Source organism: Pyrus communis, chromosome 1 (assembly GCF_963583255.1).
Source record: "Pyrus communis chromosome 1, drPyrComm1.1, whole genome shotgun sequence".
NCBI classification, from domain to species: Eukaryota; Viridiplantae; Streptophyta; class Magnoliopsida; order Rosales; family Rosaceae; genus Pyrus; species Pyrus communis.
In genome coordinates, this window is record NC_084803.1 from 11,992,634 (window position 1) to 12,005,144 (window position 12,511).

General features: G+C 38.9%; 1 protein-coding gene across 1 annotated transcript; it reads left to right on the plus strand.

The window, feature by feature from the left end:
• Window positions 1-7,089: 7,089 nt before the first annotated feature.
• Window positions 7,090-12,019, plus strand: LOC137747945 (putative pentatricopeptide repeat-containing protein At1g69350, mitochondrial). The gene is made up of 2 exons (XM_068488069.1): window positions 7,090-7,364; window positions 8,196-12,019. Exons 1-2 carry the CDS (start codon window positions 7,330-7,332, stop codon window positions 10,795-10,797), a joined length of 2,637 nt encoding a protein of 878 aa, XP_068344170.1. The 5' UTR covers window positions 7,090-7,329; the 3' UTR covers window positions 10,798-12,019.
• Window positions 12,020-12,511: the final 492 nt, after the last annotated feature.

The window sequence follows — 12,511 nt, forward strand, 5'->3', positions numbered from 1 at the left end:
GGTTAATCGTTCTCCTTCACATTTGCCGCCTGTTTCTTTGCCTAGTGGTGTTTCCGCTCCCATTACTTTTACCGGCACTTTTCCTTTAAATTCATCAGTTACTTTGAAGGATGTTTTATGTGTCCCTAATTTCCGAGTGGACCTTTTATCGGTTGGTAAACTTACAGATGGATTATCGTGTTCCATAACCTTCTTTCCTTCTTGGTGTGTTTTGCAGGATTTGGTTTCGAAGGCGACGATTGGTGTGGGTAAGCGACGTGGCGATCTGTATTACCTTGTGGCCCTTACCTCTTATCTCCCCACCCGTCAACCTCTCTGCAACATCATTACCATCCCCTCCTCCCTCTGGCATAGGCGTCTTGGTCACCCCTCCTCCACTCGTTTGCAAGCTTTAGCATCTAGCTCTCTTAATTGTACTTTTGATTCTAGTCATATTTGTGATGTTTGTCCGTTGGCAAAACAAACTCGTCAACCTTTTCTTTTGAGTTCAATTTCCTCAACTTTCCCTTTTGCTTTAATTCATTGTGATATTTGGGGCCCGAATCGTCAATCTTCTCTTTCTGGTGCTCATTATTTCTTAACCATTGTGGATGATTTTTCTCGCTTTACGTGGGTCTTCCTCATGAAACATAAATCCGACACTCAACAATTAATTAAGGATTTTTTTGCTTATGTCACTACCCAATTCCGCACTACCATCCAATGCATTCGTACTGACAATGGTGGTGAATTTTTATCTCTTCGTAGTTTTTTCTCTGATCATGGGGTGCTTTTACAAACTTCTTGTGTTTATACCCCCCAACAAAATGGCATTGTTGAAAGAAAACATCGTCATCTTCTTGAAACCGCTCGCGCCCTTCGTTTTCAATCCCATCTTCCTATCAAGTTTTGGGGGGGAATGTGTTTTTACCGCTACTTATCTCATCAATCGTTTCCCTACCCGTCTTCTCCATCATAAATCCCCATTTGAGGTTCTCTTTTCGAAAACCCCATCTTATGACCACTTCCACGTCTTTGGTTGTCTGGCATATGCCACCTCTGTCACTCCCACCACCAAATTTTCCCCTCGGGCTCATCGTTGCATTTTTCTCGGTTATCCTCTGGGACAAAAGGCCTATACCCTTTACGATCTCGACAATCACCGCATTTTCACTAGTCGAGACGTCATCTTTCACGAAACTACTTTCCCTTATGCCGTTTCTCACCCTCCTATCCCATCCTCTTCGCCTACCCTACCCATCCCACCCTCTCTGGACTTTACATATAACCCACCCCTTCCTGCCCCGACGCCTCATCCTCCTCCACCTTCTTCCCCTTCCACGCCTCCCACAGATTCCCTTGCTGCCCATTACCCGTTCCTCCCCATGCCCCTGCCCTCTCGGCATCCCCTCCTTCCCCCCCCTACTTCCTTACCTTTCACCCTTTTACCCACGGACATCCCTACCCCCCCACTACCTACCAATCCTCCCCTTCCCCGCACCTCTTCCTGTGCCCATAAACCTCCATCCTATTTAAAAGACTACGTTTGCTCGCAGGTGATTCTGCCATCCCACCCATCTTCGACTTCGCAACCCGGTTCTACACAAGGTACGCGATATCCACTTTGTAATTTTCTCTCTTATCACCGTTACTCTCCCAGGCATTTTTCTTACATTAACTCTGTCAGTCGGACTGTGGAGCCTTCCTCCTTTGCCGAGGCTGCCACTGACCCCAATTGGCAACGTGCTATGACTGAGGAGCTTCAAGCTTTACATGCTAATGGTATTTGGACTTTAACTTCCTTGCCCCCTGGCAAAATTCTCATTGGTTGTAAGTGGGTGTACAAACTCAAGCACAATTCCGACGGCTCTATTGACCGCTACAAAGCTCGTTTGGTTGCTAAAGGCTTCACTCAGGCTGAAGGTATTGATTATCATGACACTTTTTCTCCTACTGCTAAGATGATTACGGTGCGTTGTCTTCTTGCTCTTGCTGCTAGTCAGTCTTGGTCTCTTCATCAGCTTAATGTTAATAATGCTTTCTTACATGGTGACTTACATGAAGAAATCTATATGTCTCCTCCTCCTGGTCTTCGGCGACAGGGGGAGAATCTTGTGTGTCGCCTTCACAAGTCACTTTATGGTCTTAAGCAGGCTTTTCGCCAATGGTTTGCCAAATTCACTAGTGCCATCATTTCTGCCGGTTTTCAACAATCCAAAGCTGACTATTCATTGTTCACTAAAAAGTCTGGTATTTCTTTCACAAGTTTGCTCATTTATGTGGATGATATTGTGATTACAGGCAATGATGCTAGTGCCATTAATTCTCTGAAGTCTTTCCTCCGTGATCATTTTCGGATAAAAGACCTTGGTGATTTAAAATATTTTTTGGGTATTGAGGTTTCTCGTTCCAAACAAGGGATTTATATTTCTCAACGCAAGTATGCATTAGAGATTCTCAAGGACTATGGTTTTTTGGGAGCACGACCCATTGCTTTTCCTATGGATGACACAAAATTATCTGATAAAGGAGAACTTCTCAAGGATCCTGAAAAGTATCGACGATTAGTAGGTCGGTTAATATATCTCACTATCACTCGCCCGGATATCACCTATTCTGTACATGTTCTAAGCCGTTTTATGCACGAGCCAAGGATATCTCATATGGATGCTGCGCTTCGTATTGTTCGTTATTTGAAGGCTACTCCAGGTCAAGGTTTATTATTTCGTTCTGACAACCAGACCAAGTTAACTGCGTTTTGTGATTCTGATTGAGCAGATTGCCCTATCACTCGCCGTTCGACTACTGGGTATTGTGTATTCTTGGGCGGTTCTTTGATTTCTTGGCGGACGAAACGACAGAAAACCGTTTCGCTCTCTTCAGCAGAGGCGGAATATAGGGTCATGGCAGGTGCTTGTTGCGAGATAGTTTGGCTTCGTTTTTTGTTGAAGGATTTGAACATTCCTTTGGATGGTCCTTCCATTTTATTTTGTGATAATCAAGCAGTGTTACATATAGTTGCCAATCCTGTTTTTCATGAACGAACTCGTCACATTGAGATGGATTGTCACTTTATACGAGATAAGATTGTAGATGGCACAATAGAGACCAAGCATGTGGGTACGGCACAACAGTTGGCAGACTTGTTTACCAAACCTCTTGGGAAAGAAAAGTTTTCGGGTATGTTACGCAAGTTGGGAGTTCTTGACATCCACTCTCCAACTTGAGGGGGAGTGTTAGACAAATAAGGAATATGGTTGGAGTCCTTGTGTAATTGTATATAATATTATTATTGGAAGAATAAGCCGTCCTACAGCCGTCCTACCTTGTCCTACCTACACATTTGTATCATGTATATATATCCTTGTAATCTTGTAGAGAAACATAATGAGAAAAAAACATTCTCTTCCATTTTTCCACATTCACGTATCAATAACAAATATATTTTTTAGCCTACATACCTTTTTCTACAGACATGGTGTCCTCTCTTGATCCTGTTTGCTTGCGAGGATCCTTAAAATTTTCTAATCGTGTTCATTTATCGTATGTGCAATCAATTTTCATTATGTACTGTTTATATTAAATTTAAATAAAAAAATTTATAATAATTTCTGACCGCACAATATATAATAAACGAATATAATATAAAGATATTCGAAATCCTCAAAGAGAATCTGAAAAGTATTCTCGTTCCAACTTCCACATAGATTAGATGATACTAGTACTTACGTTCCCTTTTGAATTCTGCCACGTGGGATACACTTGTCCTTTTCTTGGCACCAAGTTTTTCTTCGTGATCAATCTAGAGCTAGGCGTTTGGGTACGAGTAACCTGATATTTACATGGTAAGACGCTCTCAACAAGGAACAGATTCGTTATTATACACAGTAGAATTCAGCTGTATGGTCCGTCAATTGTGAATGCCACGTGATCAATCAGTTGATTAAGTTGTCTTGTCAAAATTTTTCTATAATCATAAATTTAATATAATGATATTATCTCTATCTATATATATAAAGTCGGAGGCCACTTTTAGTATCACAGTGTTTGGATCCAAATTTATATTATCGACTTGTGCAATCAAGGTCGTTGAATGAGCATAACTTCACACTGTCATATGAAGAAATTAAGATAATTTTATTGTTAAGAGATAATATTATGATTTTTAATCATGATGATTATTTCTTAATAGTGAATTATCTTGGTTTTTCTCTTGTTCTAGATAAACGTGATGCAAATAATATCTCTAACCTACAATTCAAATTAATTGGAGATATTCGGCATATGACAATGCATCTACCACTAGATTAATTTCATGCAATTAATCTATGCATGGGATAAAGATGAAATTGAAATGGTAATGTTGTCATAATGGCTTTTGGGATTAGCCAAAGACCTACATGCTTGCCATGCACGTGGATTATCACTAGTCGACTGGTTATCTATCTAAGTCTCGGTCGAGAAGGATTTTCGTCCTTATTGGTAGAGGTCATCTCTTTAGCCTTTTCGGAGAAGTGAGGTGTTACAGGTTACTATTTTCGGCACATTGAAAGCCGAATTTGATACTGAACTTCGCAGAACTAGTAGCCTTGTCTTCAGGCTCTAGAATCCGAAGGCCGATATATGTTCCTTCCTCGGCCACAGTCACAAGATCAATAAGTCAACAGCACGCTCAACGCAACGTCAACATATTTTACTCCCCAACCGAGCTCGGCCGATGAGTTAGCACGCCTCGCATACAACCGAATGACGTAGTTAGCTTATTAATTACTCAGCATGTGCGCTACGTAGGCTTGGTAGTTTTTATGGTCAACACACAGCTTCGACAAAAATATTAGGACAAAATTGCCTCTGAACCAAAAAAAATTCAAAAGCAGCCCAATATAATATATCAAATAATGCAGGGGTAGTTTGGTAATTTTCCATCATAAAATATAATATAAATATAAGTGGGAATAGAGAAAAGAATAAAAAAATGGGTAAATTACACTTTCATACCTCAGGTTTGGGGTATATTTCAATTCTTTACAACATCTTCAAAACATTTCACTTTAATACCTTAAGTACTATTTTATTTCAAAATAATACTTCCGTTACATTTTCCATCTATTGATCTGTTAAATGCTGACGTGGCTGCCAAATGTCTGCCATGTGGCAAATAAAATAATTTTTTTTAAATTTCTCAAAAAAAAAAAAAAAAAAAAATTGTCCATCCCCCACCCCCTCCCCTCAGGCAACCCAGAAGAAGAAGAAAAAAAAGAAATGGGTTTCAAATTACCATAACCCACCTCCCACCCCGCGACCCTCCTTCCGCCTCCCCCCCAACCCCCCGCCCGGCGACCCTCCTCCCGTCCCCTTACCCACCCTGACCCATCTCTCTTCCTCCCTCTTCTTCTTGCGAGTTTCTCTTGTTTTTTGTTTTTTTTTTTTTTTTTTTTTGAAAAAATTCAGGTTTTTTTTATTAAAAATTATTTTATTTGCCACGTGGCAGACATTTGGCAGCCACGTGGCATATATGTGGCAACCACGTCAGTATTTAAAGGATCAATGGATGAAAAATGTAACGGAGGTATTATTTTGAAATAAAATAGTACTTAAGGTATAAAAGTGAAATGTTTTAAAGATGTTGTAAGGAATTGAAATAGACCCTAAACATCAGGTATGAAAGTGTAATTTACCCTAAAAAAATTGAAGGATGAGTGAAAGTTGATGGTGCTCACGTGAAGGAGAAAGAAAAATATAATGAAAAATAAAGAAAATCATGAATATTGTGTTCAAAACATCTTAAGAAGCATATAATGTCGGTTATAAAAAAGGTTTTTTCGCACACGGATAATAATGTGATTAAATAAGTTGTTAAATTATTATTATTTTTTAAACAAACGATATTATCTACACTAAGGAAAAAGGGGGTGGGCTTAGCTTCAAAATGGACTAGCAATAATGTGATACAATCAGTTGTTTATTAAATATTAGGGAACTATTATTAGCACTCCAAAAATCTCATTCTACAATCCTCAAAAGTGTATTTTTCTTTCTAATTATAGAAAGTTTGGAGTGCCAAATAAGATTTTTGGAGTGCTAATAACAATTCCCAAATATTATTTTCTTTATAAAAAAAGGTATTTCGCACGCGGATAATAATATGATTAAATTAATTGTCAAATGATTTTTTTTTTAACAAACGATATTATCTACACTAAGGGGGAGGGGAGTGAGCTTAGTGACTTAGCCTCACAATGGGCTAGCAATAATGTGATTCAATCAATTGTTTATTAAATATTATTTTATCTATTCTTAATATAAATTCTATAGAAACTGATTTTATTATGTGAATTCAACTGTTTTAATTGGTTTATGAGAGGTTTATTCTATCATGATCTAAAATTATTCGTTTACTTCAAATATTTGACTTTCCTTTTGTCAATTTACACATATAAATGTATTTAAAACGTGTAAGTCGCTTGTAGCACGCCGTGATTCAAAAAATGCATTTTGCACGCGTGTAAGCGTGTACATGAAGGCTATTAACTCTTTTTATTAGGGTCGAATCTGACCTGAAACGCCAAGTGTGACACAATCAATTAGTTTAATGTCCATATTGCTCATTTTTTTTCTAAATATCCAGTTCATGTGTATCCCTCCATAATTTATCATTTTATTTTCTACAAATTGATCATTTGCCTCTGTTGAAAACTTTACAGAAGGACGATTCAATTGAAAGTTAGGAAGTGCAAAAAGGTTGTATTAAAAGGAAACAGAAAAAGAATAAATCTGAATGTGCTTCATGCATGCTTTTTACACTGCACAAAATAATTTTTGGTTAAAGAAGTAAAAGAGAACCATTTAAGAAGAAATTTTTTTAGTATAACCGAAACACAAAGTAGTACCCTAGGTGATAGGAATACAAAATACTTCTAAGCCGAAGTTAGTTCTGTCCATGTTGGTGGTAGGATTCGAATTTCTAAATAAGATGACGAAGGAGGTGATCAAAACTCTGAGTAACACGTGGCAGCATCTAAGCCTTCATTAAGGGCATTACTGTCAATTTCATCGTTTCTTTCTTCCTCACTTAGTCACTTGTGGTTTAATTCGCACGTGTCTGAAATCCACACCGTTTCGCGCTAAACCCTAGCGCGCCTTTCTTCTTCTTCCACCGGTAGAGAGCTGGAGCATCCACATCCGACCCAAAATCATCGGAAGTTACAGTATGTTCGGATCCGGATCCTACTCACGACGTGTACAGAGCCCTCCGAATCTTCGTCAACCTTACCGTGAGTTCCGCGGCTACCAGTCGGCGTTACGAGAAATCGAAGCCCTCCGCCGCCTTTGATGGGTTGATGAATCCAAATGGGTTCTCGAATTATATGCATTTTCATCAAAGGGTACGTGTTTGTTCGATAAAGTTCCTCACTTTCTTGTATATTGCCATTTTAGTATGCCCGTAAATTTCCTTTTTCTTTCGATGTTTGGATGCGATTGCAGTGCATCTGTTTGTGGGTTTTTTTTTTTTGTGGAGTAGGTGGGTTTTCAGGTTGAAAATCTGTACTTTTTGTGTGATGTTCATGACTTTTTGGATTTCAGTGATGAAATTTTGTGGTGATTTATGTTTATGTCATTCTGTTCGAATCAATAATTTGGATTTAAGACTATTCGGTTGTAATGTGGGTAACTGGGATTCTGTCCAACTGATGATAATCAATAATGTCGGACCTTTGGGAAATTAATGCAGTTTGTGCATAGTTGCTTGCATAGCTGCGGTTCGATTGAGTATAGTTTTGTTTGTCTATCATGTTTGTAATGGACTTGAAATTGCAATGCAGCACGTGTGATCAGATTTTGATTCAGTGATATATAGTGGTTAATAAGAATGTGAGGTTGCTATCATAATTCACTTGTCATGAAATCTTTGTGCATTTATAATTAATATATCATGTTTCCATTTGTATCTAGTCAAATGACATGACTAATATGACTTTACGTCAAGTTCACTTTTGTACGGTGAGTATCTGAAGACAATTTGAAAAAATTGAATTAAGATGGTTATGACATGATAAATTTTAAAGTTTGTTGTCTTTTGTTTGTTAGGTTGAACCTTAGGCTTTAATTTCTCCCATCAGATTCTGATTTTTTTTATGAAAAGTAAACCTATCTTTACTGGAAGCTGCAGTTGCTTACTAAGCTTGTAGCTTACACATTGTTATCTGACATTTCAGTGTAACGGAGAATAGTGAGAGAAAGATTGCTCATTGCCAAATCATAGAGAAACTACTTAGTCTACAATTCTTCTTATGGAATCATATAACATCGTACTTTGAAGACATCAACGCCTTTCTTCTTTCGATGTTAAACCACCTTCACCATGCATTAAGGCAGTTTCACTTGGCTCTGCTACTCTCATGCCGCAAATATAATTACAAACCAAATCCCACCCGAACCTTGTATCTCTCTACCACCACAACGCCTTGTACACATGCCTCACCAACTTACCCTCGTTCTGATCTCCTCACGCTCAGCTCCGATGTCCAAACCCTTTACCAAACCAAGCAAGTTCACGCCTCTGCTCTTCTCAGTGGAGTACTGCCCCACAGTGTCTCTCTATGTGCCTCCCTCATGCTCAGATACGCCACTTTCAGATCCCCAGAAACCTTTCACCATCTCTTCCAACAAACCGTCCAGCATTGTCACACTGCTTTCTTGTGGAACACCCTCATACGGGCTTGCTCCATTGCTCAAGTTAATGATAATTTTCAGACTTATAATCAAATGGTTCGGAGCGGTGTTGGACCCGATGACTATACTTTTCCTTTTGTTCTCAAGGCATGTGCAGACCTTTTGGAGGTAAAAAAAGGGATGGAGGTTCATGGGGTTGTTTTTAAAGTGGGGTTTGATTATGACGTTTTTGTTGGAAATACCCTTATGTTGTTTTATGGTAATTGTGGGGATCTGAGAGATGCAAAGAGGATATTTAGTGAAATGCGTGAAAGGGATGTTGTCTCATGGAATACAGTTATTGGGGTGCTTTCGGTCAATGAGTGCTACATGGAGGCACTTGATTATTATAGAGAGATGAATTCGGCAAATGGGTTTAAGCCAAATGTTGTTACTGTTATCAGTGTGCTGCCAGTTTGTGCAGAGCTCAAAGATGAGTTGATGGCGATCCAGATTCACAGCTATGTTGTGAAAGTTGGTTTGGATCTTTTGGTGACTACTGGAAATGCATTGGTTGACGTGTATGGGAAATGTGGGAATGTGAAGGCTTCAAAACAAATTTTTGCTGAGATAATTCAGAAGAATGAGGTTTCATGGAATGCATCTATTACCAGTCTCTCTTACATGGGGCATAATTTGGAAGCCTTAAATACATTTAGGTTGATGATTGATGTAGGGGTTAAACCAAACTCTGTCACCATTTCTAGCATGCTACCAGTGTTAGTTGAACTAGAATTCTTTGGAGTTGGCAAAGAACTCCATGGTTTCAGTGTCAGAACAGGTATTGAAACAGATATCTTCATTGCCAACTCATTAATTGATATGTATGCAAAATCAGGCTGTCCAAATGAGGCATCGAATGTGTTCCAAGAGATGGATAAAAGGAATATTGTTTCTTGGAATGCCATGATTGCTAATTTTTCTCAAAACAGGCTTGAGTTGGAAGCCATTGGACTTGTGAAGCAAATGCAAGCTCATGATGAAATTCCCAACTCTGTAACCTTCACAAATCTTCTTCCAGCTTGTGCTCGTTTGGGTTCCCGCCGTCTTGGAAAAGAAATCCATGCAATGACAGTTCGCATGGGATCTGCCTCAGATTTGTTTGTCTCTAATGCTTTGACAGACATGTACGCAAAGTGTGGCTGTCTAGGTCTTGCTCGAAATGTGTTTAACATCTCCGTCAGAGATGAGATTTCTTATAATATACTTATAGTAGGTTATTCTCAAACTACTGATTGCTTAGAATCTCTGAGTTTGTTTTCTGAAATGAAGCTTAAGGGAATGATGCATGACGCTGTTTCCTTTATGGGAGTTATATCAGCTTGCGCAAATCTAACTGCAATCAAGCAGGGTAAAGAGATTCATGGATTTTTAGTAAGAAAGATTTCAGATACTCATCTCTTTGTTGCTAACTCGCTTTTGGATTTTTATACCAAATGTGGACGAATTGATCTTGCTGCTAAGGTCTTCAACTGCATGCCAAGCAAGGATGTAGCTTCATGGAATACAATGATTTTGGGATATGGAATGCTAGGTGAGCTTAACATTGCAATCCATCTTTTTGAAAAAATGAGGGAAGAAGTTGTAGAATACGATTCAGTTTCATACATTGCAGTTTTATCATCTTGTAGCCATGGAGGGCTAGTTGAGAAAGGGAAAAAATACTTTGAGGAGATGTGCACGCAAAATATTGAGCCAACAGAAAAGCACTATGCTTGCATGGTTGACCTCCTTGGGCGAGCTGGCCTTATGGAAGAAGCAGCAGAACTTATTAAAGCCATGCCAATTGTACCCGATGCCAACATTTGGGGAGCTTTGCTTGGGGCATGCCGAATCCATGGGAATTTAGAGTTGGCGAGTTGGGCAGCAGAGCATCTGTTTGAGTTGAAGCCCGATCATTCTGGGTACTATATACTTCTTTCAAACATGTATGCAGAAGCTGGGAGATGGGAAGAGGTAAACAGGGTGAGGGAACTGATGAAATCAAGGAAAGTGAAGAAGGACTGTGCTATCAGTTGGGTTCAGGTTCGGGACCAGGCGCATGCTTTCATAGTTGGAGATGCAATGGAGACATTAAATTCAGATAGTTGGCTCGCAGAGTCTTAGTATGTTTTGACCCAGCAGAAGCAAGAAAAGAGAATGAGTGGTAAGCCATGAAAAGGAGATGTAGACAGAAGCATAAGCTGAAGTAGTTGATCAAAGCAATTCTTTCCCTCCATTAAAAAAAATGAGAAGATGGGAGAGGATTTGAGAAAGCAAATAGGTGCCACAGCTTATATCGATGCAGCTCTGAGACTTAGCAGGTATATAACTTAGAAGAATTTTAAATTTAGAAAGCAATTAACTTAGAAGAATATAAAATTTAGAAGGCAATTCTTTGCCTTCATACATTTGCTTGAATAAATTAGAAATATGTGCCTTAGTTTTGTCTCTCCCTCTTCAAAACTGGTAATGACTGATAGTAAATTTAATCTTACCCAAGAGACTTGTTCCCCCCACCTCTTCTTTTACATGGTATAACAATGTGTTTCAATTTGATGCCAGTGCGCATCTGTCACCCGCCCAATTCATGAAAAGAAATTTGATTATTTCTTGGTTAGGTTTTTGTTCCACTCATTTGTTTATCTTAAGATCTTTCTTTTTCTTCCTCTCTTATTTTGTTCCGCATCATTACTCGCTTGCTAGATTTTCTTTTTGTTAGTACTGCCTCGGTTGTGTATATTTGATTCAGGTAATTACTGATTCGTGCCCATGTAATTGATGAGTTAATGAAGAATGAAAAGGAGATAGAGGCTGTATATTTTGCTTCTGAGTCTGGTTTGACTGAGATTTCGTATATCAGAAACTCGAAAAAGTACTTATCAAGTACTTTCGAGAAAAGCATTTCCAAATGGGCATGTAATCCTGACAGAAAAGGATCTTATTTGTGCACCCTAGAAGTGTAGATATATTGCCCAATTTTGCACGATTTTCCTTCACTCAAAGAATTCAGGGGTCCCAATGGACTCTACCTACAGCCACAGATGGGTATATCTGAGTCGAGTGTACAGCTGGTGTGAGTGGGAGCCATGGTTTCAACGCAAAGAACAACTTTTCCATGACACGTAAATACGTAATTGTATTGTGTTAGAAGAAAACTTGTAATTAGTGGCTGACATCTGTTTTAAGACTATTCCAAATTTCTAATTCATAGAATCCTTCTGTTGGGCTCTGACCTTCCAATTTGGTCACGTTGGACTTGTATGCGTTTGCTCTGGAGTTTCCTACGCATGGGACCCTTGTGTGGCGGGCTACAGGCTTCTGACCAAAAACGCAAATCCATTGCTTTGAAACGGGATTTTCTTCTCTCTCTTGATACCTGCATTTTGGAGTGATGAGGGTCCGAGTCAACACGCCGCCAACTCGGAGTCAAAGTATGACTTTTTCCTTCCAAACCAAAACAAAACCTCACACCAACGGAAAGGGATCCCTTCTCTTATCCCTTCCCTTCCTTCTAATCCATCAAATTAAGGGATCCAGACTGTTGAAATTTGATCCAACAGTTACAAATAGGGGTTCATTTTATAAATTATAATAACTTCAGTCGTTAGATCAATTTTCAACGACACATATCTTCTGATTTGGTAGATTAGGGGGAAGGGATCCGGAGATGATCCCTTTCGCACACCAACAACACAGAGATTCTTACACCTTGGTGCAGATATTAAAGCTAATATTATATTATTTGCCCGAATGAATGTTGGCGTCATATTATTTATATGAGATGTCATCATGGCATATTCAATGACATAATAACGTATTAGTGCGTCACTATTATATC